The sequence below is a fragment of the Python bivittatus genome, unplaced genomic scaffold (assembly GCF_059951505.1).
Source record: "Python bivittatus isolate LINGU-HERP-01145 unplaced genomic scaffold, Pbiv_v1 ctg000590_np1212, whole genome shotgun sequence".
In the NCBI taxonomy this organism is placed as follows: domain Eukaryota; kingdom Metazoa; phylum Chordata; class Lepidosauria; order Squamata; family Pythonidae; genus Python; species Python bivittatus.
In genome coordinates this window covers 16916287-16943958 of record NW_028277086.1, presented here as the reverse complement: position 1 = coordinate 16943958, position 27672 = coordinate 16916287, and the positions used below count along the sequence as shown (strand labels likewise).

At 38.6% G+C, this 27672-nt stretch overlaps 1 protein-coding gene across 2 annotated transcripts in view; it reads right to left on the bottom strand.

Annotated features, from left to right (window-relative positions):
* Positions 1-27672, bottom strand: part of CSMD3 (CUB and Sushi multiple domains 3) — a 623909-nt gene that overhangs the window by 19096 nt on the left and 577141 nt on the right. For both annotated transcript variants that reach the window (XM_088149036.1, XM_088149037.1), the window contains 4 exons: positions 25566-25677; positions 19187-19366; positions 14144-14209; positions 4032-4190 (listed from right to left, as the gene is read on the bottom strand). In XM_088149036.1, the coding sequence (XP_088005162.1) occupies positions 4032-4190; positions 14144-14209; positions 19187-19366; positions 25566-25677 (517 nt within the window). The remainder of the gene's footprint in view (positions 1-4031; positions 4191-14143; positions 14210-19186; positions 19367-25565; positions 25678-27672) is intronic.

The window sequence follows — 27672 nt, the reverse complement described above, 5'->3', positions numbered from 1 at the left end:
GAAACCCCGCCTCCTGTGCTCGCCAGCTGGGCTCTGCTCTAGGAAGGAGGCTCTGGCAAACCACTTCTGAAACAATTGCCTTGAAAACTGCAAGGACTCGTCCAAGCAGTCACTGCAGAGTCGGTAACGACTGAGTGCAGATTAAAAAAAAAAAAAAATCACTAGGGCAACTATCAGTGAATAATAAATCAACACTGACTGTGCAAAGGTATGCAGGATCAGACCTTACAGCTACACTGTATTTTGATGGTTTTTCTCAATATTATCCATGCCTAAGTTTAACTAGCCAAAAGGAAGCACATGTCCGGCTACTGTCAGATGTCTCCTTTCTCTGCCAATGAATTACTCAACTCAGGAAAAGCTTAGAAACTGAAGTTAAACTGACAGGTTTTAACAGGATGAATGAATTATCTTCCTTGATAAATTCCTTGGTTTATTTAATTTTTTTTCCTGGCAAATTATGATTGAGCACTCTTGCAGACACTGCAAGGATCAATAGCAAATGCACTTTCATAAGGAGCCATCCACTGCTGCTCTCAGCCACATGATATTTATTTTCACCATGTTTAAGACATTCTTCCCATTCAGAAATTACATGTCTGGAAGGTTTCCATTTGGAAAGTAGTAGTTTTCAAGAATCCGGATGTCTGTGCACGGGGAAATCCAAACATTAGCTGTCAAGTATAGGCTATCTCATAGTTAAGGGATAGCATACAAATTGGCAGCAGTACACAATTCACTATGAAAAAAACAAAAATAAACAAGTAGTCATGCATGAAGTACATATTTGAGTGAGTAGCCCAGTGTTGCTGCACACAATCTGAAATCAGATATCTCACATCCAATGGCTTTCTCTACAGCATTCATAGGTTTCCCTCCAAAAATATATGCCTCTATTTCTGTAAATAGAGCTCCTGTGATTAAATGCTTGTAGTAATTGTATGCCTGAAACAAGCCTATTTTTAACTGTGTTTAAAGCTAGATGATAAGGAGTAATGTGTTGTTTACTGTATTCGTGCTTTTTCTCAAACAAAATATAAAACGTACCTGCACTCAGAAAACCTACTGCATCATGTTTGATTTAGAAATGCACCTGCAATTTATTACTTGAATCAAGAAATATGCTCAGAATGAAAACAATTGAACATTACAGAAGACTTCTTATTTTAATCTAATTTCAGTTTAATGCCATCACATGGTCTTGCACTGTAAAAAGAAGATGTGACCAAGAAATTCTTTGGAGTTTCTTTTGCTATGCAGAAGCAAGAAGTGTGATTGTATTCTTTTTTTGCTTTGCTTTGCTTTGTTTTTTCTTTGCCATAGTGTTATTTCAGACATATCCTTCATATCCATTCTGTCTTGAGCATGACTAAGTTCCACATGCAAACACGTAAGAAAAACCCTCTAGATGAAGCACAGAGACATATCATTATCCGGTATCCTTTCCAAGATATTCCAGCACAATTTTTCTGCTCAGGCAACAACCAGTAATTAGAGACATCGTGATTGGAAATCAAATCCTATAGGGATTCATTCAGAATAAGACCTGTTGAGTTCAACAGCGCTTATTCCCAGATAAAAGTATTGCTTAACAGTCACAAATAAAATTATTATCATCATTATATAGATTTTCTTGTCATAGCTTTCAAATCTTCAAAGTGGCTTAGATATACCGCAAGAATTTGCTACAATAGAGGGAAGTCTCAGTACAACAAAAGTAACATCAGCAGAAAAAAGTTAAACAAATTCCAACTTCCTTGGATTAGTTTTATCCCACTTAAAAGTCACAGAATGCTAAATTAGGAATGTCTGATGAAGTGAACGTTTTCAGTCATGAATCTACCAATAATCTTCTTGGGTGAAAACCCCACATATAATGTCTACCTAGAATATCCTATCTGCATATTTATTAACATTCCAAGAATGTTGGAACATGGTTTTCCTTCATAGGAGACATGCTGATTCTTCTTCCACAAGGTTTGTTCTTTATGTGTATAATAATTCTAACTTAATCATGCTTTCTGCCGATTTATTGGAGACTAGTTAGACTGCAAGAATTGTACTAATGGGTCTATAATTTCCTGGTTCCTGCTGGATTCCTTTTAAAGTAATGTTGCTACATTGCCTGCTTCCTAATTCTATGGTAAGGTAGCTAATTTTAGCAACTTTATATGGTTTTATTAGCATCTATTCTCGTTCCCATTTGAGTTTTAAAAGGAATAGGAAAAACATAAGATAGTCAAGCCCATATTCAGTTTGACAAGCAGACCTTAAATTGTGTCAGCCCTATAAGGTAACCCAGATTAAGGAAGAGACATCGTGCAGATCTAAAGGTACTTTTATTAGAACAGCTATAGTAACAAAATCTTGCAAGTCTGAATGTGCTACCTTCCTCCCTATCTTCATGAGAATTGGGGGGGGGGGGGGGAAGAGATATCTACCTGAGGCTTTTTCACAAACTACTTTCTTGGCCTATCCTCAGGCTTTGTTTATCTGATTGTTGCCTTAGTACTGGACCTTCTCTCTGTCCTTCAAGGCCATCCTCATTTGCATTATTTTATTAATCAACTTTTTCAAATGCTTTTTCATCCCCCAAATGACACAGAGGTTGGTCTTCATTTAATGGGCCTATGCGATTCATGTAATGATCCAGAGTGGATCCATTCTCTGAGGTCACAGAACAACTGCAGCCTATCAAAGCCTTCAGATGGCTGCTTTGAAACCCCCAGAGGTCTTCTATATACTGTTTTGCTACCTTTGCTTGCCCAGCTATTGTGGTGGATGGGTCTCCCATGCACGCATGCACATATCCATGCATAAAAGCCACCCTCAGTCTTTGAGGAACACTTTGGCTTTACTTGGTTGAATGTTCAACCAAGTAGGTTGATAGTGAGAGTCACTATCTAATGACTTCTACAATGTAGTTTGAAGCAGGAAATCACAGAGCATTAAATTCTCAAATATGCCAAACTGTGCTTTTCTGTTCTTATATAAGAACAAAATATCTGACGTAATTGTTCAAATCAATCTTCTCTAAGTAGTCAAGTGTGCGTAAATGTGTGTATTTGTTCAACAGCCATTAAATAGTACTACTATTTTGAATAGAAGATATAATCCTGCGATTAGCATATTTGGCAGTGCAATTCTAAACATGTCAATTCAGAAATAAGCACCCTTCAATAAGAACATTTCAGCGTAAGAATTTCTGCAAAACTGCAACATAAACTTCACAAGGCGTAATAGCCCCAATAAAACAGGAAATGTCAGTGTGTTTGACATTGATTGGAAGTTGTTATTATTATCCTGAATCAATTCACTGCCCCATGAAGTCCTCTTTATTGAAGGCTATGGGCCATAATCTATCATGCTGATCCAATACAGGTTGTAAATAGATCTTTGTTGACTTCTCAATGTAGGGCTAAAAGAGAGTTACTGGCCTAATGTTACCCAGCTGGCTCCCGTGCATAAGGAAGAACAAGAACTAAAACCACTACACCATGCTGGCATTCTTAAGTGTTTGTGTGTGTGTGTGTGTGTGTGCGCGCACGTGTTTGTATGTGTGTGTTTGTATGCCACTTCAGGATTCTAGTTTACAGTAATGCAATAGAACAACTACAAAATATTCGTAAAACCAATATCAATAAATGCTTTTAATTAAACTATTAATAAAAATGCTGCTACCATCAGCCAGATCCAAACACCTTCCTAAAGAGGCATGTATTTACCATTTTGTGAAACCCCACTAGAATAGGGGTACATCTGTCCTTGGGGGATATTCCAAGGTTGTCCAAGGAGAAGGTCATTCTCTGGATCCCAGTCTTTTGATCACATTCAGGGTAGGTATCCAGCACAATTACTCCATCGTAAATCATATGGAGCAGTGAGATTCTACCTGAATAAGATTGTCCTGAGAATACCCAACACCAAAACTGTAAAGGGCTTTACAGTGACTATCAGCTCCAATGGGTATCAGGCGGTTGGTAGAGATGTTAAGGGAATTAAATTGAGACATCTGTAATTGTTGTTCCTACCTGAAAGCAACAGCTCCATGTTGCTATTAGTAAGGGTTGCATTCACTCTTCCAGATGATGCATTGAAATGAGTAACCGTCAAGGTCATTGGCTGTTTTTTGCCTTTGTAATTGTAGGATCCTTTCCATATGTAATTCTGAGCAAACACATCATCAGGAACTGCAAAATAAAAATAAAATCTAAATGTTAAGGAACATTGAATATTAAGGAACATTAGAGCTACAATAAAGCTAGTTAAAATGAGATTAGAACATTAAAAAAAAAAAAAACCTACCTGAGAAAAGCTGAGCAGCAGAATTCTGCCCTGGAAATGCTTTTGTTTTAATTAGTTTTCTGAGATTTTACACCTAAGTGCTATGCAGCTTTACATTAAACCTTTGTACCTTCAAGACTTTTAACATCTCCAGATCAACTATTTCTCCATTTTTTTTTCCAATTATCAAAGGGATGGTAAGACCATTCTACTATAAAAAGAACTAAAAAAATAATATCACCAACTTAATTGAAAGCTGCACAGTGCAGAAGTTCTGTCTAGCAGATATACTCTATGTATATCTAGTAGGTATATGTATTAGACAGGTTCATCGAAAATAGCTCAAATACCAATTACAGGAGAACCAACTTGCTTTCTTTTCAGAAGATCAGTTCATGCAAAATTATAATTTCAGAACAAACAGCATCTACATAAGATTGCATTCCAAAAATAGAATTTAGAATAATGTGTAGCAAATCAGGTTGTATATTTCAGGGGTAGTAAAGATTTTAAAAAACAGAGAAAAAAATATTAAGTTCTGTGCAAAGAAATTTGGGGGGGGGGGACAAAGTTGCATATAAGATACATATGTTAAGAACTGTTCTTCATGAAAAAGAATTAATCAGTGAGACTACTGAGCAGTTCATACTTTCTCACTGTATCTTTCTGCAATATACTTTCTGCAGTATAGATTTTTCTTTGATCTGACTTTTCTTTTTGGGAGATTTAAAGTAACACCTCTCAACTATGACTTGTCTGGAAAACTGACTTCCCAAACAGGATCTCCTAGAATCCATGCATCCTTATTTCAGATGACTCAATCCCTGCTCCAATTAGGAGAAGAACCGTAGTTCCTGGAGTTTAGGTTAATCAAAAACAAACAAGCAAACAAACCATGGGTCCAAAAAGTGTGATAAAGGAATGCTGTCATTCCATTTCAAGAAATTCAAGATGCTTTAACAGGTTAATCCTAGGGGCTGTAGTTCTGTAGAAAAAAAAAAGTGGGAGGGGGGACTAATGCCATTCAAAATTATAGCAATGTTGGTAGACCATTGGGATTCACAATTGGGTTGGTAGACCATTGGGATTCACAGAAGGAAGAACAAACAATCAAACAGACAAAAGCCAGGAAGATCTTATCTTTTACACACAAACATTCTTGAGTTTATAAATGGAGTGTAATAATCTATTTTACAAACAAACAGAAACATTCCATCTTACACATGCCATACATGGCATGTCATAGAAGTCATGAAGAGATAAAGGAAGTCAAGGTTGTTATAGAGTGTTAAATGTAAATGTGGCAAGAGTTTGGACCCATTCCATTTTTATGGATACTTTAGGTAAGAATGTATTATGAACACGTCCCTGTGCAGTTTGATATAGTACCTATCTAATCAATGAGTTCAGTGGGACCTATTCACAGTAAGTCATCTAGGACTGGAGCTGATTCAATCTTCTGTAGAAAGTTTGCCAACATATTCAAATCAAATGCTTGTTCTGATAGGACTAAAAGGCCTGCAAGGTCCCTTTCCACCCAATGATTCTATGATCTCAAATGAGAAAAGATCTTCCCATGCATATGGACAGAATGTAGCCAATCAATAAATTCCAGTCTATGAAAGAAGTGGCCTGTTCTAGGCTCTGTCTAGTAAAGAAGGCATGAAGCTTTCCTATTTTATATTTCCTAATGTAGGAAAGGTGAAAACTTTAAAGGAAAAAATTCAGAAACCACAAAATGATTCAGGATAGATGCCAGACTGACTCCTTAATTAAATCATAACCATCTTTCTTATGCCAACTTATCCTCATATTCTTATGTTGATGCACCACACACACTTAGTTTCATATGGGAGAGTTAAGTTCAGAGATGTCCATGAGGGGCATCAAAATTTATACTGATGGGTACAGCATTCTGAATGAAGCCCCATCTACCATCTTGTAGATTTTGACACTCCCTGTGGATGATCTTGTTTGCTCTAACCCATCTGATTATTCATGAGTTTATATTTTGAAATTTCAGGCAATGTTAAAATCAGTTGCAATCGTACTTATTTTGAGGTGATGGTAGGAATTTTGCATTAAATTCATATATCTACTTAACCTGAGATTTAGTTTTAGTGAGCTCAGACTGTTTTCCAAGGTGACACAAGTAGGATTGAATTATTAGTGCTCATCAAGTTGCAGCCTTGGAGTTCTTAAACTGCAAATTCTTCAAGGTAGTTTTAAGGACAGGTCTGAGTTTATTTTTTTGACACATCAAATACAAATATTTCATAACTGAAGAAAATTATTCTTGGCTTCTTTTAATCTCTTATAGGCATTTCTCACATTTTAATGCTAAATCAAAGTATCCTTTTGGAATAAATGAATGTTAATCATCATAAACAGAAGTGCAGAATGATGAGCTAAGCTCTATCTAATGCCAAGCATAAATCAGTGGTGAAGGTTTCATTCATTTCAATAAACTGGGGTTAGGCTTTTAAATCTGAATAGATGCAAATAAACCAACTTGTATTTGAATACTAAAATACTAAAACATGATGATGCACCAATAAATACATGGAATAAAGACAATTAAAAAGAGATTCTGAGAAAAGCAAGCAATTGTTCATTTTATGTTCCATCATAATGAGGCTACTTCATTTGGCATTTCAGTATGTGCTTATGTATTCTGTTGACTTGAGCATTAAAGTTTGTAATGAAATCATATTTCCTTGTTCAAGCGTATTTATTCTTCTGTGTAACTAGTTACAGTCTCTTCTGCTGAGGCAGTAAATAGAATAATAAGGCAATACCTCACTGACAATTTTAATAAATGTTGCGTAAAATTAAAAGCACATTGCAGCATTTCTTAAATGTAATCTTATATTTACTGATATTAAAATTTAGTATATTATTATTTTTCAGATTAAAATTAAATCTTGTGAAATTTCAAAGCAAATTTCTTTCTATACAGAAGAATATAATTATGAATGATTTAAGGACATTTTACAATGAGTTAGAGTCCTATCAATGTCATTATTGTAGCAATGGAAGTATGAAAGCATGTTTATTGAATTGAAAAACTCAGGGTACTTCCATGCAGCTACAGGCTTCACTCCCTCCATCATCATCATCATCATCAGCAGCAGCAGCAGCAGCAGCAGCAGCATCATCATCATCATCATCATCATCATCATCATCACCACCATCATGATGTTTGTAGTATTCTACAAGTGTCCTCACTGTTGCTGTCTATGCAATACTCAGTACCTTTCATGATCTAACCAGTACTCCTTCCCCAACGGGGAAGTACAAAAATCCCCATCCCCAGATTTCTGTGCCCATCCTTGTCATTACCTTGAATTTATGTTCACTGTCTCATTTTTTAAGCCAGTTTCTGTGATGAGTTGTTACAAAGAAATTCCTCTGCTTTGTTTAAAAAGAACATCAGTACATTGAGAGACCATGAAGACAAGCTGAGTTGCTGGGAGAGCATTAGCCAAAGAGTCAGGACGAGACAAGTATTCTTGCCAACATTAACAATGCAAAACTATATTTCCAGTAGAAGCACACCAAATGTTTTACGCTCAAAATATTTCAAGTTCAGAATAATTGTCTGGCTCTGGAACAAGTTGTTCTGTTCATGCCAGAAGTGATACAAACTCAGAGTGTAGCTGTTTCAGATTCAAAATATTTTCAGAATACCCGAAACAACTGTTTCAAATTTGAAATGGTTTGTACACCTGTATTGCCAGCATTTGCTCTTGCACTGCAGCTGAGAGAGAAGTTAATATGCTCAGCTATGGAAGAGATGTCAAAAAGTTTGACCTGAGATAGCCAGGATATGCCACCAGTCCTAGATTAGCGCAAATTGGATCTGGGGAGAAGGGTTCACTAGGTTCAGTGGGACTCACTTCTGATTCCAGACCTATTCAAGCCATATCTTCACTGCGTAAATATGAAATCAGGAGCAAAGCCATCCTGATTATTTGTCAGTATTGGAGAAATTCAGTTGCTCTTCACCTAGAATCCAATACATATATTGCTAGTGTCTAAAGATAGATGGAATAGAAACATTAGGTACCACCCTTCACTAGCTTTAGGTCACTGAAAATATGGCAAAACAGCTGCTTGTAACTGTCTTCCAAATGACAGTCACATTTGAATCTGAAGATGTAGCAAGTCCATGTCATAGCATCCTGGTATGGATTTATTGGTCTGTATGCCTCCCCCACTCCTTTTCTGAGTCCATGGAAAATTCCTGATTCTAACAGAGGTAGAAAGTGAAATGCAACATAGAATAGAAATAATAATAATGCATGCTTCTTCTTGTAGCCATTGTTTTTTTTCTTCCTAAATATATCATACATGTTTAGAATTATTTTCACATTAGTTCCGTGTTGCTGTAAATAGAAAACAACACCTATAATTCTGAATTGCTGATCTAATCTGGCTTATTCTCATTTCATAAGTTTATTGGAATTTGATGTGCCGTTTGGGTGAAAACCTGACAACAATGACATCATTCAGTAGGTTTAACAGGACTGATGATGATGATGATGATGATGATGATGATGATAACTGATACTATTATTATTGATATACAGCACTTGAAAACAGATGCTTTGTACAAATGAAGCACCTGTATTTGAAGAATTAGCAAACTGTGTCCTCTGCAAGACTTACACATTTGCTTCAAAAGCTGCCTCTGGTTGTCTGGATTTGCACTAGTGTGTAGGCACAATACTTCTGCTGGGATCAACAGTGAAATGAAATGGCTGTGACTGCACACTCATGTATAGCCAGTTGAGAACAGCTTTTCATGAGTCTAGCAAAGACACAGCTGCTTTAAGATTTTGAAGAAAGAGGCTCCATTTAGGCTAACACACTTTTCAAAACATCTTTTTCAAACATTTTGTATAGCCCTAGCTGTTGCTGTTGTGATTATTATAATTATTATTATGCTGTATATCCCATCTTTCTGTCCATGGTGCAGCCAGGATGACTAACAACCTAAATTAAGTTACAAACAATTGAAAATCAATTAATTAATTAAAAAAATAAAGTCATTACTAACAGAGGGTTGGTTAAATGTCTTGACTTCTTTCCTAATAGTAGAAAGGAGGACACAATATTCAAATCCCAAGGAGGTGCATTCCAAAACTTAGGACCAGCATAGGAAAAGTTTTGTTATAATAAAAATTTCATCCTATTCATGCTGCATTTTCATTTGCTATCTATTCCACCCCCACAGTTTTGGGATTGGTTCAGATTAGCTAACCCAAACAAACAAAATATTAACAGTAATCTATTGACTTAAAGAGGACGGAGTAAAACTTCATTTAACTATTAGCAATGCCAGGTACTTGCCCAGAACATCACTTCTGTTGAGTTTCCATGTCTCTTTATTTCTATATTTGGTGTCCAATCTTATTAAATATCCACACTTGGACCAAAATTGCTAGCTAAGTGGTAAGCTACTGCATTATACCTTAAAAGTACATAATTCATCAAGCTGAATGATACTGACATTGCCAACTGTACAGTGAAATGTAAAGTAATACCAAAAGCAACAGCAAATCCTCCTCATTAGGACAAAACAAGAATCGTAATCCTGCCAATATTATGTACTTAAAGGTTCCAATGATTTCACTGGGTGATTTATGTATATGGCTAATGGGATCAAAAGTTGCTCAACTTTGGCTGGATCATAAATAAGAGAGGTGAAGTTTTCTTTAATGCATAGAAAAAAATCCTAGGAGGTAATTAATTTAAGCTACGGCTGCCAAGAATCATTCACCTATTTTTCTGTACACGAATGAGTTTGAGAACTACAGAATTTTCTTTTGTGTTCAGCCTTGAGAAAAGATACCTAAAAGGGGATATGGTAGCATTTTTCAAATACTTGAAAGGATGGCACATAGAAGAAGGTCATGATCTGTTCTGTCTTGTTCCAGAAAGCAGGACATGGAATAATGGATTTAATTTACAGGAAAGCAGATTCCAACTTAATGTCTGGGGGTGGGGGGGCAGGGGAACCTTCCCTAATCGAAAGAACAGGAATGGAACAAATTACGCAGAGAGGTGGTGAGTTCTCTTTCATCGAATGTGTTCAGGCAGAATCCAGACAGCCATCTGTCTCGGATGCTTTCATTTGAATTTCTGCACTGAGTAGAGGGAAGGATTTCATAGTTTAGACAGCCTGCTTGAATTAGATTTTATAACTCTAATTCTTCTTCCAGAAAAATTTAGGTTTTTTTGTACTTTTCTGAAGACTGCATGAGTTAGCACCATTTCCATTCCCACGTCCTTAGGACTTCTTTTATCTTCATTATATGAACCGTTATATAATACTGTATATTATCATACATTATATGCATAATAATATACAGTATAAATCAGAGTTTATATTGTATATTATTAACAAACAGAAGAAGGAATCAAGGCAAACCTCTTTAAACTGTTTAGGTGGGTGGCCTCAGCTAATGAGATATGGCCTTTGTCTAAATGGGAAAATACTTCTTTGTTTTTGTTTTTTACATGTAGTCCTCGCTTACCAACCACTCATTCAGTGACTGTTCACAGTTACGATGATGCTGGGGGAAAAAAAAAAAACTTTATGGCCAATTTACAACCATTTGTGAGCTTTGCCATGTCCCTTAGTCACGTGATCACTATTAGAGTCAGCATGTGTTGTCCTGTGTCTGACCTGTTGTTTTTCTTTCTCTCCTTCCCACCTCTTGCAGGGGAGACTCCATCTGCATGCAACTCAAAAGTCAAACAGGGCCAGTATATAAGGATTAGGGTTAGCACACTTTGCATAGCAGCTGGTCAGATAGCAGGAGCTGATGGCTGTTTTTCCAAGGTAGATGCCTGGTCTCCCCCATGGACAAGCAGGAGTAAAGATGCTGGACAGGAGCAGCAGACGAAGGAAATTGCCTTGCCACTCTGCTCACTTGGGGGCTGCATGCAACAGGGCACTCAGCGAAGCCCCATCCTTCACCTCTTCCCCCTCCCCAACTTCTAATGCCCATATTGGACTAGGGATCCCCCTCTGCAATATCCATGACTGGAAGCCCCCCTTCTCCCCTCACTGATCCCCTCCCATCCAAATGCACCCTAAATTAAAATCTAATTCAAATAGGTTATTTAAAGTATTAAATCCCACCCAGGTCTGCAAAACAAGAGAGAGGAAATGCCTGTAAGCCACTCTCTCCCCTGTCCCTGTTAATGCCCAAGTCACTCTGGCATTTCCCTGCCCACATCCCCCTCCCAGGTGCAAACCATAGCCCCTATTCTCCCCTCCCCCACCACAGAAAAGAAGAGTCCTGCCAAGAGATTTCTGTAGGCAATCTCTCCTCTGTCCCTCCTCACAGAGCAGAGAGACTGAGGAGGAAGGGGATTACAAGAGAGGAAGCAGGCACACAATGGGGAATATACCGGCTGTTTACTGAGTGCACTCATGGCTGCTGGTGCCAGTGCATTGATTTTGATGTGTATTCCCCATTGTGTGTCTGCTTACTCTCTTGTAATCACTTCCTCTCCTATTAATGTAAATACAAACATTAATTCCATTCTTGTTAATTATCCATCATTGGGATGAGCATTCAAAAGGGTGGGGAAGTGGTTAAAAGGAATACAAAAGCCAAAGGTGTGAAACTGATTACTTTTGTCTGTTTTGAGCTGGAAAGCAGAGTCACGGTCACATGATTTCCCACTTAGTGACTCCTTCACTTAGCGACCAAGTTGCTGGTCCCAACTGTAGTCACTAAACAAAGACTACCTGTATTTTGTTTTGTTAGTTTTCCATAAAGTTGTTGGGAAAAAAATAACCCCATTATTATAAACCGTCTATAAAAGACTTATAAAAAATAGCCAAAAGGGGACTTCAGTACTGTCACAAATACTAAATACACAGGCATTCATATTAGACAAATTAACATATACAGTATAACCCACAGTAATACCTGATGTGTTCACTGGGACTTGTTCTTAGGTAGGACTGCTCATGTGTACTGAGGAATTTGAACTTTTCAATTAAGTACAAATTGATCAGAATAATTTTCTAGGTTAATGTGCAGACAGGAAGTTGAGTAGTTCTTTATGTATGTATGTATGTATGTATGTATGTATGTATGTATGTATGTATGTAAGTAATAGCCTTGTTGCAAATGCTATTTGAAAAAAAAATATTTGGAAATATATTTTCTAAGAAAATATCATTAAAGGATATAATGAAACAGAGAATATGCAAGAAAATTTAAAACTGCAAATGTATGCATAAACAAGAGAGACAGGACTTATGGGTACACAGTTTTAAATGAAATAACAAGCACAAAAGATCAATTGCTCATCACTAAGGTTGAAGAGAATGGCTATTTTTAGGGTAGCCCTAAGAAAAACATAAAGAAAACAAAATCTATTAGCAAATCTGAATTATCTCTAAGAATGCTGTGGTCTGAACCTACTCTTTCCAATGTCAAAAGTTATGAGACAAAAAAAGTTATAACATTAAGAAGCCATACCTCATGTCCTAGAAATATGTAAAAATGCACCTGATGGAAAACTGTTCCATAGTGCTTAGGTCTGCAAACAGGTATAGTAAGACTACGTATCAGTTGATAAATATGGGTGAAAATAGTAACATGTTATTTGAAATCAGACTGAAAAAAGAATGAAATAGTCTGAAAGAAGAAAGCAAAAATTACATGTACATCATGTAAAGCTTCTAAAAACCCAATTTTTACTTTATTTTATTGTGGAGTGTGTTTGTCAGTGAGAGATAGTTATTCAAAATACTAAAAAAATCAATTCTGGATTTGCCATTAGAAAAACTTTAAAATAGTGTGGGCTGTGTTTTCAATAGAACCTATCTATTACTTCTTGAAAGGACTACTCTTTTAAGGCATCTGAGAAGTGAACTGACAACCCATGCAAGCAATTCTGTTGTATCACAGCTCACTACACATGAGTTAAAATAGAAACCAAATGAATATTTTGCTGGATTATACTGCTGCCATTTGCACAATTATTCCCAAACTCTATCATTTCTTTTTAGCGAATTATATCTCCTGTTCTTTTCTCAGCTTATTTTGCAATTAAGATGCATCGACTCCCAAAATACACTGAGCTTACTCAGTTATCTGGAAGTAAACACCATTACACTCATTGGGATTTATTTCTGAATATGCAGTGCCCTGTGACCATTTAAGTGACTTTTATTTCATTCTGAAAGCTTCTCGTTAGCTACAATACAAGTAGACCTCCGTTAACGATGGTAATTGGGAGTAGAATTTCCATCGCTAAGCAATGCGGTCATAAAGTGTGACATCATGTGACAGCATCACTTTGCGATGGTAATCCCGCCACTCCCCATTGCCACCTTTAAGTGAGGAACCCGGGTCATTAAGTGATGGCTCACCAACAGGCTGGTGGACAGGTAAGTGGCTGCTGCTGGGTGGGGGAGGGTGCACAGGTGGCCTGCAAGGTGTGGCACAAGCGTGGTGGGGCTGGGGTGGCTGCTGCCAGGTGGGGGAGGTGTGCAGGTGGCTAGTGAGATGCGGTGGAGGTGTGGCAGGGCTGGGGGTGTTTACTGCCAGGTGGGAGGAGCATGAGCGACTTGTGACCTTCCTTGCCAACTTCCCCACTGACTTTGCTTGTGATGATCACATGACTGTGGGAAGCTGCAACTATCTTAAGTATAAGCTGGTTGCCCAGATCACAATCACATGACTGTGGGGGTGCTGGGACAGCTAGAATTTCAAGGACTGGTCTTAAGTACCACTCGTTCAATCCCATCATAACTTTGAACAGTCACTGAACAGGTAGTCATTAAATGAGGACTACCTGTAATTCTTAAAATAAAGATACTCACCATTTAATTTAGGGCTTGGTGTTCCCAAAGCAGGTCTAGGATCTTTCACCAATATTTTGGAACCAGCTGTTGATAAAAGTAAAAACAAATAGATTGCTTATATAGGGGGCACTCATTCTCATTAATATTAAGCGATTGTGACTTATAGCCTTTTAACATTTAATTAAAGACAGTACTGGATAAAAGAATCAAAAGACAAAAATCAGTGCAATTAAAACCACAACAATATTTGAAATTTCTCGGTACTATATATGAAAAGAATCCAAATTAACAGAATGTGCTATAATCATGACCCTACTAAAAATGACAACAGAATTCTTGTGGTTGTTATGAATCAGGATTACATTCGTAGACTATGAAATCAAAATTTGATTTTAAAATGTTGCATCTGCATAGCTCTTTCTAAGTAGCACAAAAGTTTTGTAGCTATTGTGGAGTCTTCCAGAAATTCTATTTTCTCTTGTTCCTTTTGAGATCTCTTCATATATTTTTGGGCTGTTCAGTGTTTCAGATTCCATTTGACAGAGACACTTTGAATCTGAAGCATTACACAGCTGTCAGCCTTGTGAAGTAGACCAGATAGGAAACACGGCCAGATGAGCTAATTCTACTTTATTGTAAGGTTACATTAACAGAAAGTTGCAAGTCTGAAAGTACATCTCTCCCCCCATCTGCTTTACAGCCCAAGAAACTAGGGAGGGTCCCTTCTGAGATGTTTGTCCTGCCCACATTCCTGCTGTAGGCTAAGTTGCCTTTTATCTGACCATTCCCTTGGCTGCATCTCTTCATCTCATTCTCACATACCATTACAACAGCCCTAGAATGTTCTTATGATGGTTTGCACTTGCTAAAGTGTGTGGAGCTAAATTAACACACATTAAGCCTACTTGCAGTGGGAAGAATCAATCCTATAAGCTTGTGACAGTGTATGGAAGTCTAGGCTGCTTCTGTGATTCACATGATTACAGTTAACAGATATACAGATTTGTTCAAACTGTAGCAGCCGCATATATCTAGAAATGCTATTTCACACAAATAATGCTTTTGAATAATACCCAATGTGATCGTTTCTCCAACGGTAGGAAGACTTTTTAGATGTGTGGTCTGTGATGACAAGGAGTAGAATGGGGAAGAAAACTTGACTAAGGCTGATTTTTTTTTTTTTTTTGCTCTTAGTAGGACAGGAAGCTAAAGCCACAGAATTGCACAGATTTGATTCTTCAAGGTTAGATGTTTTATGTCCCAATCTGGAAGAAATATTTAGATTAGATATACTTCCACTTCCATCCATTTTGGAAGAGAAGCTTTTAAAAGGAGGAGGAGGAGGAGGAGGAGGAGGAGGAGGAGGAAGCAAGCAAGCAAGGCATTAGGTAGGCCCATGTGTTCAGTACTGTTCCACCCAAATATTCATTTAAGATTTAACATATGTTGCCAAAGCTTCAATAAACCAATCATAAATATTAATGTATAATAAATTACTGGATGCTTCTGAGAATCAGATCAGATTATTGTAAGTATGTGTGTGTGAACTGTATATCTGTAGATTTCTACAGAATTCAGAAAAGAAATGTTTTTATGATTTTAAAAGAAGCTCACAGTTTAAAGGCTGACCAGCACAGCTGTTACACATATCCTTACTTTGTTTTTTGAATCTTGGATGGTGGTGAGAAAGATAAAGTTAATATAATTCTTTATTCTTTTAAATCAGCAGTGAAGTCACTTTTCTGTGAAAATGGTTCATCAGCAACAAAATAAGAGGAACACACTGTTTCCCCCATCCACTCCCATGACCTTTCCATTTGAAAATAACAGGCTTTTGCACTGTCTCTGTTGTGTTGGAAATCTGAAACACTTTCACACTGATCTATACTAATGTATGTAAAAAACATGGAGTTATTTGTCTTAACAGCTTCTTCCCAAGTGCCTGTGTGCATAATTGAAACAATCGCTGCAAAACAGAATTAATTAAACATGCCAAACCATGTGGGCAGTTAAAAAGGAGTTTTTAAAAAAAGTTTATTAAAAAAATCCATAAGCATATCATAATGCTAGCTTTCTTTCCCTCCTCTTCCACATTTTTGACCACTTTCAACAAAATTGCAAATAATAATAATAATAAAACATCAAACAATAACATCTGCCTATCCCAGGTCCTTGAGAAGGATTCAATAGGTCGATAAAAATGCCAAGTCCACCCTAAATACCTGGCTTACTGTGAGACCAACCATAATAATAATAATAATCTGGCAGTGGTGGCCCCAGTGGTTATTGGCACATTGGGTGAGATCCCAAAAAGCCTTGGATGGCACTGAGAAAATCTGTGCATTGACAAAATCTATCAATTAACAAAGGCCACACTGCTTGGATCTGCATACATACTACGCCAATACGACATCCTAGGTTCTTGGGAGGAACTCAGTGCAAATAAAGGCCAACACCAGCTAAAGAACTAGCAGTTGTGATTTCATATTGTGAATAATAATAATAATAATAATAATAATAATAATAATAATAGTAATAGTAGTAGTAATAGTAGTAATAATACCATCAAACAGCAACATCTGCCTATCCCAGGTCTTGGGAAGGACTCAATAGGTGGATTAAAATGTGAAATCTGGTCTAAACATCTGGCTGACTGTGCGACCAATCATCATCATCATCATCATCATCATCATCATCATCAAGCTGCTTTTTGGCATTGACAAAAATCACCGTCAATCAATTGCAAAAGGCAGCTTTACCTGGAACAGCTTACATCCTGTGACAATACTTTTAATATTATTAAACAATAACATCTGCCTATCTCAGGTCCTTGGGAAGAACTCGAAAGGTGGACAAAAATGCCAAATCCAGTCTAAACAACTGGCTGACTATGCAACCAACCATGCTGATAATAATAATATAAGAAAGTGAGAAGAAAAGGAAATGGTAAAACTCTCATGAGTGGGGCATAGAGCCTTTTCTATTTGTATGTCAAGCCAAAGGAAAACGTGATTTGGCTACTTCTTCCATAGAGCATTTTCAAATCAAGGAGCATGGGTAGTGGTGGAGGTTTCAGAAACCTGGACAGTTGTTCAACAGAAAAAGAAAGAAAAGACACAGAACCCACCTCATGATAATAAGGTCTGCTCTGGGGCAGCTGAAACTACCATAGATTTGGTGTTGGTTTTAGTTTTAAGATTCCATTTTCCTATTGCTGCAAACACTTTCTTCATCAGTCTTCTTGGAGATGAGCTACAGGTCCTGTAAGTCCAGTGCTAGATTGGCAGCTTTTTCCAAGTGAAAGAAGTTTGGCCAGTTTTTCCTTTCTGCTCTAGTAGAGCTACCAGATCTGGACTGCAAACCTCCCAATGACCACAAGATGGGAACAATGAGAAACTGAACATTATATCTCTTTTCTGCCATCTAGTGGCAATAGAGATGTGTGCACCCTAGAGCTGGTAGCCCTACAGTCAATATCTGACCAGCTGCTATGCAAAGTGTCCTTATATACTGAAGAATGAGGGAAATTTCTTTCTGTAGCAGCTTGGCTGGACCAATGGTTTTTCCCCTTCATCTGTAGCATTTCTAAGTCAGCAGAACATTAAAGGCTATCATAGATCACTTTCAAACTACTGAGGAATTCGGAACTTGTGCCCCTTGTATAAAGAAACCTATCAAAAGAACATAAGCTCAGGTCTAACTACCATTTGATTCCCATTGTAGCCAATCAGATGTTTTAGGAATATCATCGAGGAAAATGTGAGTACTGTACAATTTATCCTTGTTCAAATTCACTTCAAATTATGTCCTGTAATATGGTGATGATACTAACAACATGAGAAGATAGATAGAGCTTGGTTGGACTTGATTAAATAGGCCACTGTTCTGTTCTCATAACAGCTTATCAAATGACTACAAGAAGCCCAAAAGCAAACAGCTGTTTCTAAGACTGCTTTGAAATCAGAGATAATACATTGTCAAAATGAATAGTAGCCAGTGATAATCCAATAGTCCATAAATGCAGAAACTGTTTTAAAGCTGCCCATTACTACATTTGTTGGTAGTAAATTCCATATTTCAACACTGTGCTGTGAACAAAGGATATTCCTTTATCTGTCCCAATGTCTACTATGCCGCTTTACCTGATGAATCCAGATTATAGTACTTGAGGGAAAAGTGTGTGTATATATATATATATATATATATATATATATATATATATATATTTGCTACTAAAAGCAATCTCTGAGTGTCTAGCAGGCTATTCCATGGAGTAGAACTGACTATTCTAAGAGACAGAAACTCTGTAGTCACAGTGATTTGACAAACCATGATTTCCAAATGTCTGTTAAATTGGAGAGTATGTAAACTATGGTAATGCCATTACGTAAATGATGCAAATTACATCATTCGTGTAATGATATTATTATTGTTGGTCGCACAGTCATCCAGATATTATTATTATCATTGTTATTGTTATTATGAAAATTAGATTGCATCCCAAGGTTTCTTATCCCAAGGTTCCCTCAAGGTACAATATAAAATACAGTATGCCAGTTCAATCATCTCGTGAACATCCTACCATCAAAATGAGAAGAGAGCAAAAATTTCTACTTTAAAACATAATTGCACATTAACAAGCCAGGTTCTAAAAGCACAAGTCGAGTTCAGAAATAAAACAGAAGTGTTATTTGGATTAAGTGAATGAAACCAATTTCACTTTTGTCTCTCTCACATGCAAAAAAGAAGAAAAGCGTTCTGTGCAATCTATGCTGGAGACCACATTCTTTTCTCCTTAGTTCTCTACTGGTGTTAGTTGTTAATTGTCCTGAGTACAGCATATCTATTACAAGAGTGGATAGATATTTTTATATAAATACAAAATGAGTAAATTCATTTGATTCATATATCAGTTAGGTAACTAAACTCTGCCTGATAACGGGCAAAGCAAATTTTCCCCATCCTTAATACTGGAAGAAAATAGGAATGAAAAGAAACAGAGGAATGGCAACTTTGAAATATTTTTTCTTTCAGGAAGAGGAAAGATATGAAATAAATTACCTTCACAGAAAGGAACCTTTCCTGTCCATGTACCATCAGATCTACAGACTCTGTGTTCTGATCCTCCTGCTAGGAAGAATCCTGGTTGGCATGTATATATCAAGGTATAACCGAGGGAAGGAAGATCCATTCCTGCAACGTTTGTGTGAGCTGGAGATTCTGGCTGTTTACAGCTGTGAGCTAAAACGAAATGCACAATTCATGTTAAACATGGCACACGATGGCATATTCTTCAACTAAGAGTTATGATCATTGCTCAAACTGTTCTGAAATATTTAACAAGGCCTTTAATAACTGCACACTTTTAATAACTCCTCAATTTATGTCAAACCATACCTGGGAGCTGTTAAGAGCCGGTTGCTTTGGCATTAAAGAAAGTGGATTAGTCCCCATATGTTCCCCATATATTTGAATACTAAAGAGGATGTGGGAGATGAAGAACATGTCCTTATCTTTATCATTGTGTTTTAACTAGTAAATCTTTGCACCACTTTTATCATGAACTATATAGCCTGGACCAAAATTGTAAATGTTTATGTCTGATATTGTAGTACATGTTCAAACAGAATAAATGTATAACACATCTTATGCATTTCCAAGATGGCAACTGTAATAATTGAAATAAGATAAGCAGAAAAACTAATTTTTAGTGGATCAAGCTGAGATGGACAGACAGCTATTTTAAAATGTGCTAATATTGATCTTCAAAATGCTCATATTCAGTTAAAATGCACTGTGCTGGTTGTCTCTATTTTTCACTGCATTTTAAATTGGTCTGAACAATCTCTCTTTTTCTTTCTTTCTTTCTTTCTTTCTTTCTTTCTTTCTTTCTTTCTTTCTTTCTTTCTTTTTTTGGGTTTCAATTAATGGGGAGGAATTTTGGAGCAAACCTTGGGATGGGAGCAGGGTGGTAAAGCACAAAATGTTTTGCAGTGTTTTGAGAAGAGATACATTTGGTTTATCCCTGAGGATGTGTGTATGTATTATATTACCCCTTTATTTTACCATTAAAACCTGAACGATCTCTACCATCATCCTTATTCCCAAAGGCATTCAAGAAGAGAAGAGTAGCCTCAGAATCCAGCACATAGAGCTTCTCTCTTGCAGTTTAACACCAGAACTTCTGGACTATTTAGAATCCCTTTACTAGAGTTAAAATCTTTGTTAAAAGTAAAGACAGACCCTCACCAACATGCTATGCCTCCAACATTTTTTATTTATTTATTTATCAAATTTGTATGGCCACTCATCTCACAAAAAAGTGACTCGGCACCATGCAACACATAATTAAAAGCCAATAAATATATTAAAAAAATATTCATTTTTAAAAACCATTAAAAAACACAACAGCAAAAAAGGATAATGTTAGCTGCAGTAAGGGAGCCATCACAAGATCTCCCCAGTCCCCTGGGACCCGCAGGCATGAAGGCATAGCCAGGTTCTAAGGGACCTGCAGAACGTTAAGAGAGATGGAGCCAATCTCATTTCCAGGGGGAGAAGATTCCATAAGGTGGGCATCACGGCAGAGAAAGCCCATCTCCTGGGACCTGCCAAGTGTACTTCCCTGATGGACAGGACCCACAGCACACCTTCTGCCAGATCTGGTGAGACAGGCAGATATAATCAGGGAGAGGCAGTCCCTCAGATAACCCAGCCTCATGCCATGAAGGGTTTTAAAACCAGCACCTTGAATTGGACCCAGAAGCAAACTGGCAACCAGTGCAGCTTGCACAGCAGAGGTGTAACATGTGCCATTCTAGGGGCACACATAACTGCCCATGCTGCTGCATTTTTCCCCAGCTAAAGCTTCTGGATACTCTTCAAGGGCAACCCCTTGTAGAACACATTACAGAAGTCCAATTGGGAGGTGACAGTCAGCAGAATCCCCCCCCCCCCGATCCAGGAATGGGGGCAACTGGTGCACAACACAAAGCTGTGCAAAGGCCTTCCTAGCCATGACTCCTACCTGCTTTTTGAGCAGGAGTCATAAGTCCAGGAGGACCCCCAGATTGTGCACCAGGTCTGACTGAGGAAGTGTCACCCCATCCAGCAACAAAAATGGCATAGTCCTTGAACCAGAACCCCAAAACCCAAAGCCACTCAGTCTTCCAGGATAAGACATTACTCTCACAGGATAAGATGTTCCCTCATAGCCTCCAGGCACCAGGATAAGATGTTCACAGCATCGCCTAATTCTCCAGGGGCAGAGATGTACAATTAGGTATCATCAACATACTGATGATACCTCACCCCATGATGATGGATGAGCTCACTTAGTGGCCTCATGTAGATGTTAAATAGGAGAAGGAAGAGCACTGAATCCTGCAGCACCCCACACAGTAAGGTCTGAGGGCAGGATCTCTCCTTCCCAACTACCACTAACTGGAATTGGCTCTGAGGAAAGGAGGTGAACCAGCACAGCACTATCCACCCCCCCCCCAATCATCTAAGCAGATCCAGAAGGATACCATGGTTGATGGTATCAGAAGCTGCAGAGAGGTCAAATAGAGCAAAGATGGATGCACAGCCCCCATTGCACCCTCACCAGAGATCATCCAAAAGCACAACCAATGCTGTTTTCATCCCATACCCAGGTTTAAATCCCAACTGAAAGGTGTCCAGATAATCTGCTTCTTCCAAGTTTCTCTGAAGCTGTGTGCAACCACCTTCTCAACCACCTTCCCCAAAAAGGTATTGGACAGAAATTATCCAGTATAGTGGGGTCCAGTAATGGCTTCTTGAAAAAATATCCTTAAGAGATGAAGGAACAACTTCCTCACTCAAGGAAACATTAACCATTGTTAGAACCCACTCACACAACTCCCCCTGGGGCTCTTTAAACAGCCAGGAGGGGCATGGATCTAAAGAGCAGGTGGCTGAGCTCACAGCTCCAAGGGTCCTGTCCACTTCCTCAGGTCCAACCAGTTCAAATTGTTCCCAGCTAACAGGGCAAGACTCCTCCCCAGGCGTCTCCTCTGGACCGGCAAGAAGGCCAGCATCAAACTGAGAACAAATCCGAGTGACTTTGTCAAGAGATGCTGAGCAAATTCCTCTGCATGCCCCTGCAAAAAGTTCTCCAGCCCACCCTTATCCAGGAGTGCCTGCATATGAAATAAGAGTGAAGGAGTAATGATGCTTCACCAGCCTTACCACCATTAGGTAGGCCTTAATGGCAGCTCTAACCCATATTTGATTGACTTTGTCCCTCATTGAGTGCCATTGATGCTCTAGATGTCTCTTCTCTCACTTCAATTCCCTCAGCTCTTCTGTAAACCACAGAGAATAATGGGATCCTTGAGAGGGGAGAGGTCTCATGGGCACAATCTGATCCAATTCATCAGCCACATCCTTATTCCAAGGAGTGACCAAGGCTTTGGATGGACCGTGCAGCAGACCAGCAGAAGCAACCCCCAACTCCCTCTGGAACCCATGCAGATCCATTTATCACTGGGGGTAGATCAGTCTAATGAGTCCAGCCTCCCTGCAGTGGATAGCAGCACTAGACAATCCCATAGTAATCAGGGCATGACAAGGGGGCTGACAAGCCAGAACCTCCCCCAATTTCAGACCACATGGCCACTGCTCCAACAGGAACACCAGATCCAGTGTATATCCACTGTCCCGTGTCGGGTTCTGGATGATCTGGGATAGGCCCATGGCCATCATGGTGGCCATGAACTCCTGAGCCACCTCTGACCCCACTCCTAGAGACGGCAGATTAAAGTTCCCCAAAGCATAACTCTGGGGAACTCTACTGCCAGCCCAGAAATGGAGTCAAGGAGCTTAGGCAGGGAGGTTGTTGTGCAGCAGGGAGGCTGGTACAACAGCAGCAGTCCCAGCTGATCCCCAGAGCCCAACTTAATGAACAGGGTCTCCCATCTGGTGATCTGTGATGCAACGCCTCTGAAGGCCGTAAGGGATTCCCAGACGACAATTGCCACAACTCCACCCCTGCCCTGGAATCTTGGATGATGCCACACCCAAAACCCAGCTGGGTATATCTCTGAAAGGGCTACCCCTTCCCCTTTCTGGACCCAGCCAGGTCCTGGTGATGCATGCCAGGTTGGCCCTGTCATCAATGATTAAATCACTAATGAGGGAGGCCTGATGAAGAGCAACCTAGCATTCAAAAGCAGCAGTTGAAAGCCAGGGCCTCTGAAGCTCTGCTGACAGGCTACCAGGGCTGAGATCGAGGAGCTGGAACATGAGCCTGGTATAAAACAACAGTCCTGCATTCCCTGAGAATGGACTGCTCCCCATCTCCCACCATATCTCCCCATGACCATCACCACCATAATACCTTGGCCTACCCCATCCCCTTAATAGCAGACCCATCCCCATATCCAGATTCCTCAATTCCCAAGATTGGGAATCTCCCACTATCTTCTCCAGCCACCCGTGGAAAGGAATCCAGGCACCTCGAGTCATTTTAGCTTCACTAGCTCTAAGTCCCATCAGGGTACCCAGCAACAACCTCCCCACTTCCCTATAACACACTCACACACACTAGCATTCACAGGGACCCTTCCCCTGCTGCTTCCAGTAGCAGGTAGAGGGCTCCCTTCACATCCACCCTCTGTCAATTCCTCTTCTGGCTCTCACCCAGAAGAAGGAATCAACACACTCATACTCACACGCACACACTAGCAACCAAAGGCACCCCTCCCCTGCTGCTCCAATCAGCTGGCAGAGGGTCCCTTCCCAATCACCACCCACCAAGTCCACCATTGGGTCTCACCCAGAGGAAGGAGAAAGAGGAAGAAGTTAATACTCAGTCCACAGTGGGAAACTCACAGTCGGGGCACTCAGGTACTTCACCACTAGATGGAAGCCACAGTGTTTCTTCCTCCTTGGGGCTACCAGAGGGAAGGCAAAAAGGCCTCTGTGGGAGACAGGGGTCCACAGTAGTCTGCCACTCTACTGCAACCCCCCTTCCACTCACCCACCGCCCACACTTCCAAAGCCCCAGTGTCCAGCAAGTCAGATGGTGCACAAGGAGGACCATCTCCACAGCACTGCTAAGTTCAAAATGGCAGTTGGTACAGCAGCCACAACAAAAGGATGAAAGCTGCCCATCTTCTGGTGTGGCCCATCCTCCATCCTCCTTCTCAGCCCACTCCTCCAAGAAACAGCTCAAGCGGTCCTCCAGAGCAGCCCGAACAGGTCTTCCAAATAACAAATCCCTCAGGAGCAGCCAATCCAATCCAAAAAAGCCACCCTCAAATTCAAAAGAGCCACCAAGATCACAAACATGTCAAACATGGTCAGGGCACCACAAGACAGCAAGCACTGCCTCCAACACAGTCCTTCAGCCCAAATAAATCCGAATTGGCCTGAGCAGTCCAAAAGCAGCTTCCATTCAGGTGAGTGCCACCCCAAAAATATCCCTCCAAACACACAATATGCACAGCATAAAATTACAAGGACAGTGACTCTATAGTTCCCATTCTCTCTGCCTGGAACTGGAAGTGTAAAACTTTGGAAAGTAATTTCTACCTCTTTCAAGATTGGGAAAGAAGGTTTAATTTGTAGACCCTTGAAGAAGGTAGCCTTTTCTACAGTGAAATTGTACAATATTGGCCATTCATTGAAAGATTAAGAATAGATCAATTTGATCAGTAAAGATAGATTAATATTTTCAAATTCAATAAGGCCCCCTTAATTACAATAAAATGGTTGTTCCCAGTTCAACATTGGTAAATAGGACTTTGAACTGTTCCCATGTTTGAACTATTTAAATTGTGTTCCATATTAAAACTGATTAGGTGTAGCTTAATCCTCATTTGACCTCAGACAGTGAAATATTCCCAATACATGGGAAGAAGGAATTCCAGAAACACACAGAGAAGAATCTATGAGGTGATCTGAAAGTCCAGGTAGACACCATGGGCTGTTAACATTGCTAATAAATAGGGGTTTTGACTTTTTTTAAAAAAAAAAATATGATGACTACTTGGATAAGAGAATGAATGACAAGGAATTCCAGGTTATAGGCTGATTCTTTTGCAACATCCTATATATATATATATATATATGTGTGTGTGTGTGTGTGTGTGTGTAATTATATATATATATATATATATATATATATATATATATATATATATAATTACACACAAAATCAGCATTTAGCCTGGGGTTTTCTTAATACAGTTACCACTGTTTCACTCTTTTCCATCAAAATACATATTTTCTGCACACTATCTCCTTATATATAAATTTGTTGGGGAATGGTAGCACAAATAAGACACAAATTTTATTTCTTGTTTAGATACTGTTCTGGGACATTCATAAGTTCAGCAAATTCACATCAAAATGTGAAATAAATAATATTCTTTTTCCATTCCTTATCTGAGTCTTCTCTCTTTTCATGACTTACGAATGCATTCAGGTTGAATCCCACTCCATGTAAGATCAGGAAGGCAGGTTCGAGTTGTAGACCCTTGAAGAAGATAGCCTTTTCTACAGTGAAACTGCACAATGTTGCCTACCTATTGAAAGATTCAGAGTAGATCAATTTGATCAGTGATGAATTCAACACATCCCTCTCTACACATATACATACTAACCTAACTAATATAAGATATTTTTAAAACACTAGTTGCTACACTAAAAGGTCTATCAACAACCTGGATATGGCACTAGATGAATAATCGGTTTTCTTACAGATATCTGTCGTAATTAGGGTTGTATCAAACTGTGCTCCCTATTTTCATAGACATGTTTTGATATTTCTCTCTCTTTTACAGAGAGGTGAAAAACTTCAGGAAAAGTTTATGAAAAGGATCAAAAGAAGTTGAGCTTATCTTAATAAATGTACAAAATGGCCAAGTGATCGTCTTCAACATCTTAATTGTTTTGTTCCTTTATATTTAAAATGTGCCCTGCTCTTTCACGTTTCACAAGCTTCTACCGGTTCCTAATAGATCCATGCAAACATACAACTAGACATAACCTGGTCCATGGCAATGACTGTGAAAAGGGGTCAGTGGCTCCTTTCGTACAATAAGTCATTTCATACCGGTGATGCGTCATCCATGTCACTGATGTCATTGCCAAGGAGACAAGGCTAGTCCCACACATTCAAATTAACCTCTTCAGGCAGCTGAATACCATAAACACCTCCTTCATAGTGTAATTAAATGAAGGTAATTTTGTCCCTGTATTTTTTAATGGCTATTAACCTGATTTTATGTCATTTTAAACTTTGTTTATTAATTACAGTTTACTATTTTATTGCATGCTTGATAAATCCATATTATGTTATAACGTATGGGTTGCAACAATAAAATATAACTGAACTGAACTGACCACTTCAGGCATTTGGACTTAATGACCAAGTAGGGCTACATATAAATGAATTCAGTGCAATACGTTTACAGTGATTTCTTTTTTATTATGATTATTTGATTTGTTTATCTTATTTTTATTCACAATGCACCTTTTATAGCTAAACAAACTCATTTGCCTGTGCTGCCAATATTATCCTTTTTGTGAGCATTAAATTCACTAGAAAGAGTTAGCTTTCTCAGTTTGCCTTATCTCCATACTGTGTTTCATACAAAACGTGATAAAACTGACCCAGAGGCTACCACAAATATAATGGATCTATTTTTATTTCTAAATTCCGAATGTGCCTTGGAACCCTTCAGAATTAATATATACATAAATACTGAATGTACATGGATACAAACATGCCACAAAATAGACTACAAAGAAATAGAGTTTAATCCTTTGCATGTATGACAGATTGCTCTAAATAAATCCCCATTATTTCAGCTCCATTCTGTGCTGTCCAATAATGGTTGTTGGTGCTATAAACAATTTTCTTGTGTTACCACCAATATTCTATGCAAACATCTCAAGTCTCAAAGTTCATTTCAGGAAAACAATCTGCTTCTGAAGCTTGCAGATGAAGTTGGCAAAAACTGACACCTGAATATATTTTGCCTTTATAAAATGCATGCAGCTGTTTTGGAAAGCTTTATAATATATAACAAAGCAGTAGACATGTTGGTGAAGACATTAAATGTACAAAAGTAACGGTTGTGATTTGTTACAATCTTATTTACTTCTCACAGATCAGACTGAAAACAGGGCTAGTAACCTGGCATGTATCTAGATTAAAATCAATAATTTTATTAGTTTCAATTATAGTGTAACAAACCCAATAATTTGATCAGAAATCTTCCCCCCTTCAGTTTATCCTGAGAGACTCTCATCTCTGAAATTCCAATACTGCTCCATTTTATGCTTCTACAGGAAGAAAACCCTGGCTGGTACTGGGGAAACCATGTTTTTTGTTCAGGGCAACACTTCTCTTTCTCTGACTGCCCTCCTCAAGTTGCAAATGTGACCTTTTGTTCAGGAATAATGTCAGTGCTGCCTTTAGGGTAAAATTTCTACTGTGGTGGAATGGAGCAAGCACCTGGACATGCTGTTAAAATGTTGATTGGAAAGCAAATCTCATCAAAGATTATCAAAGA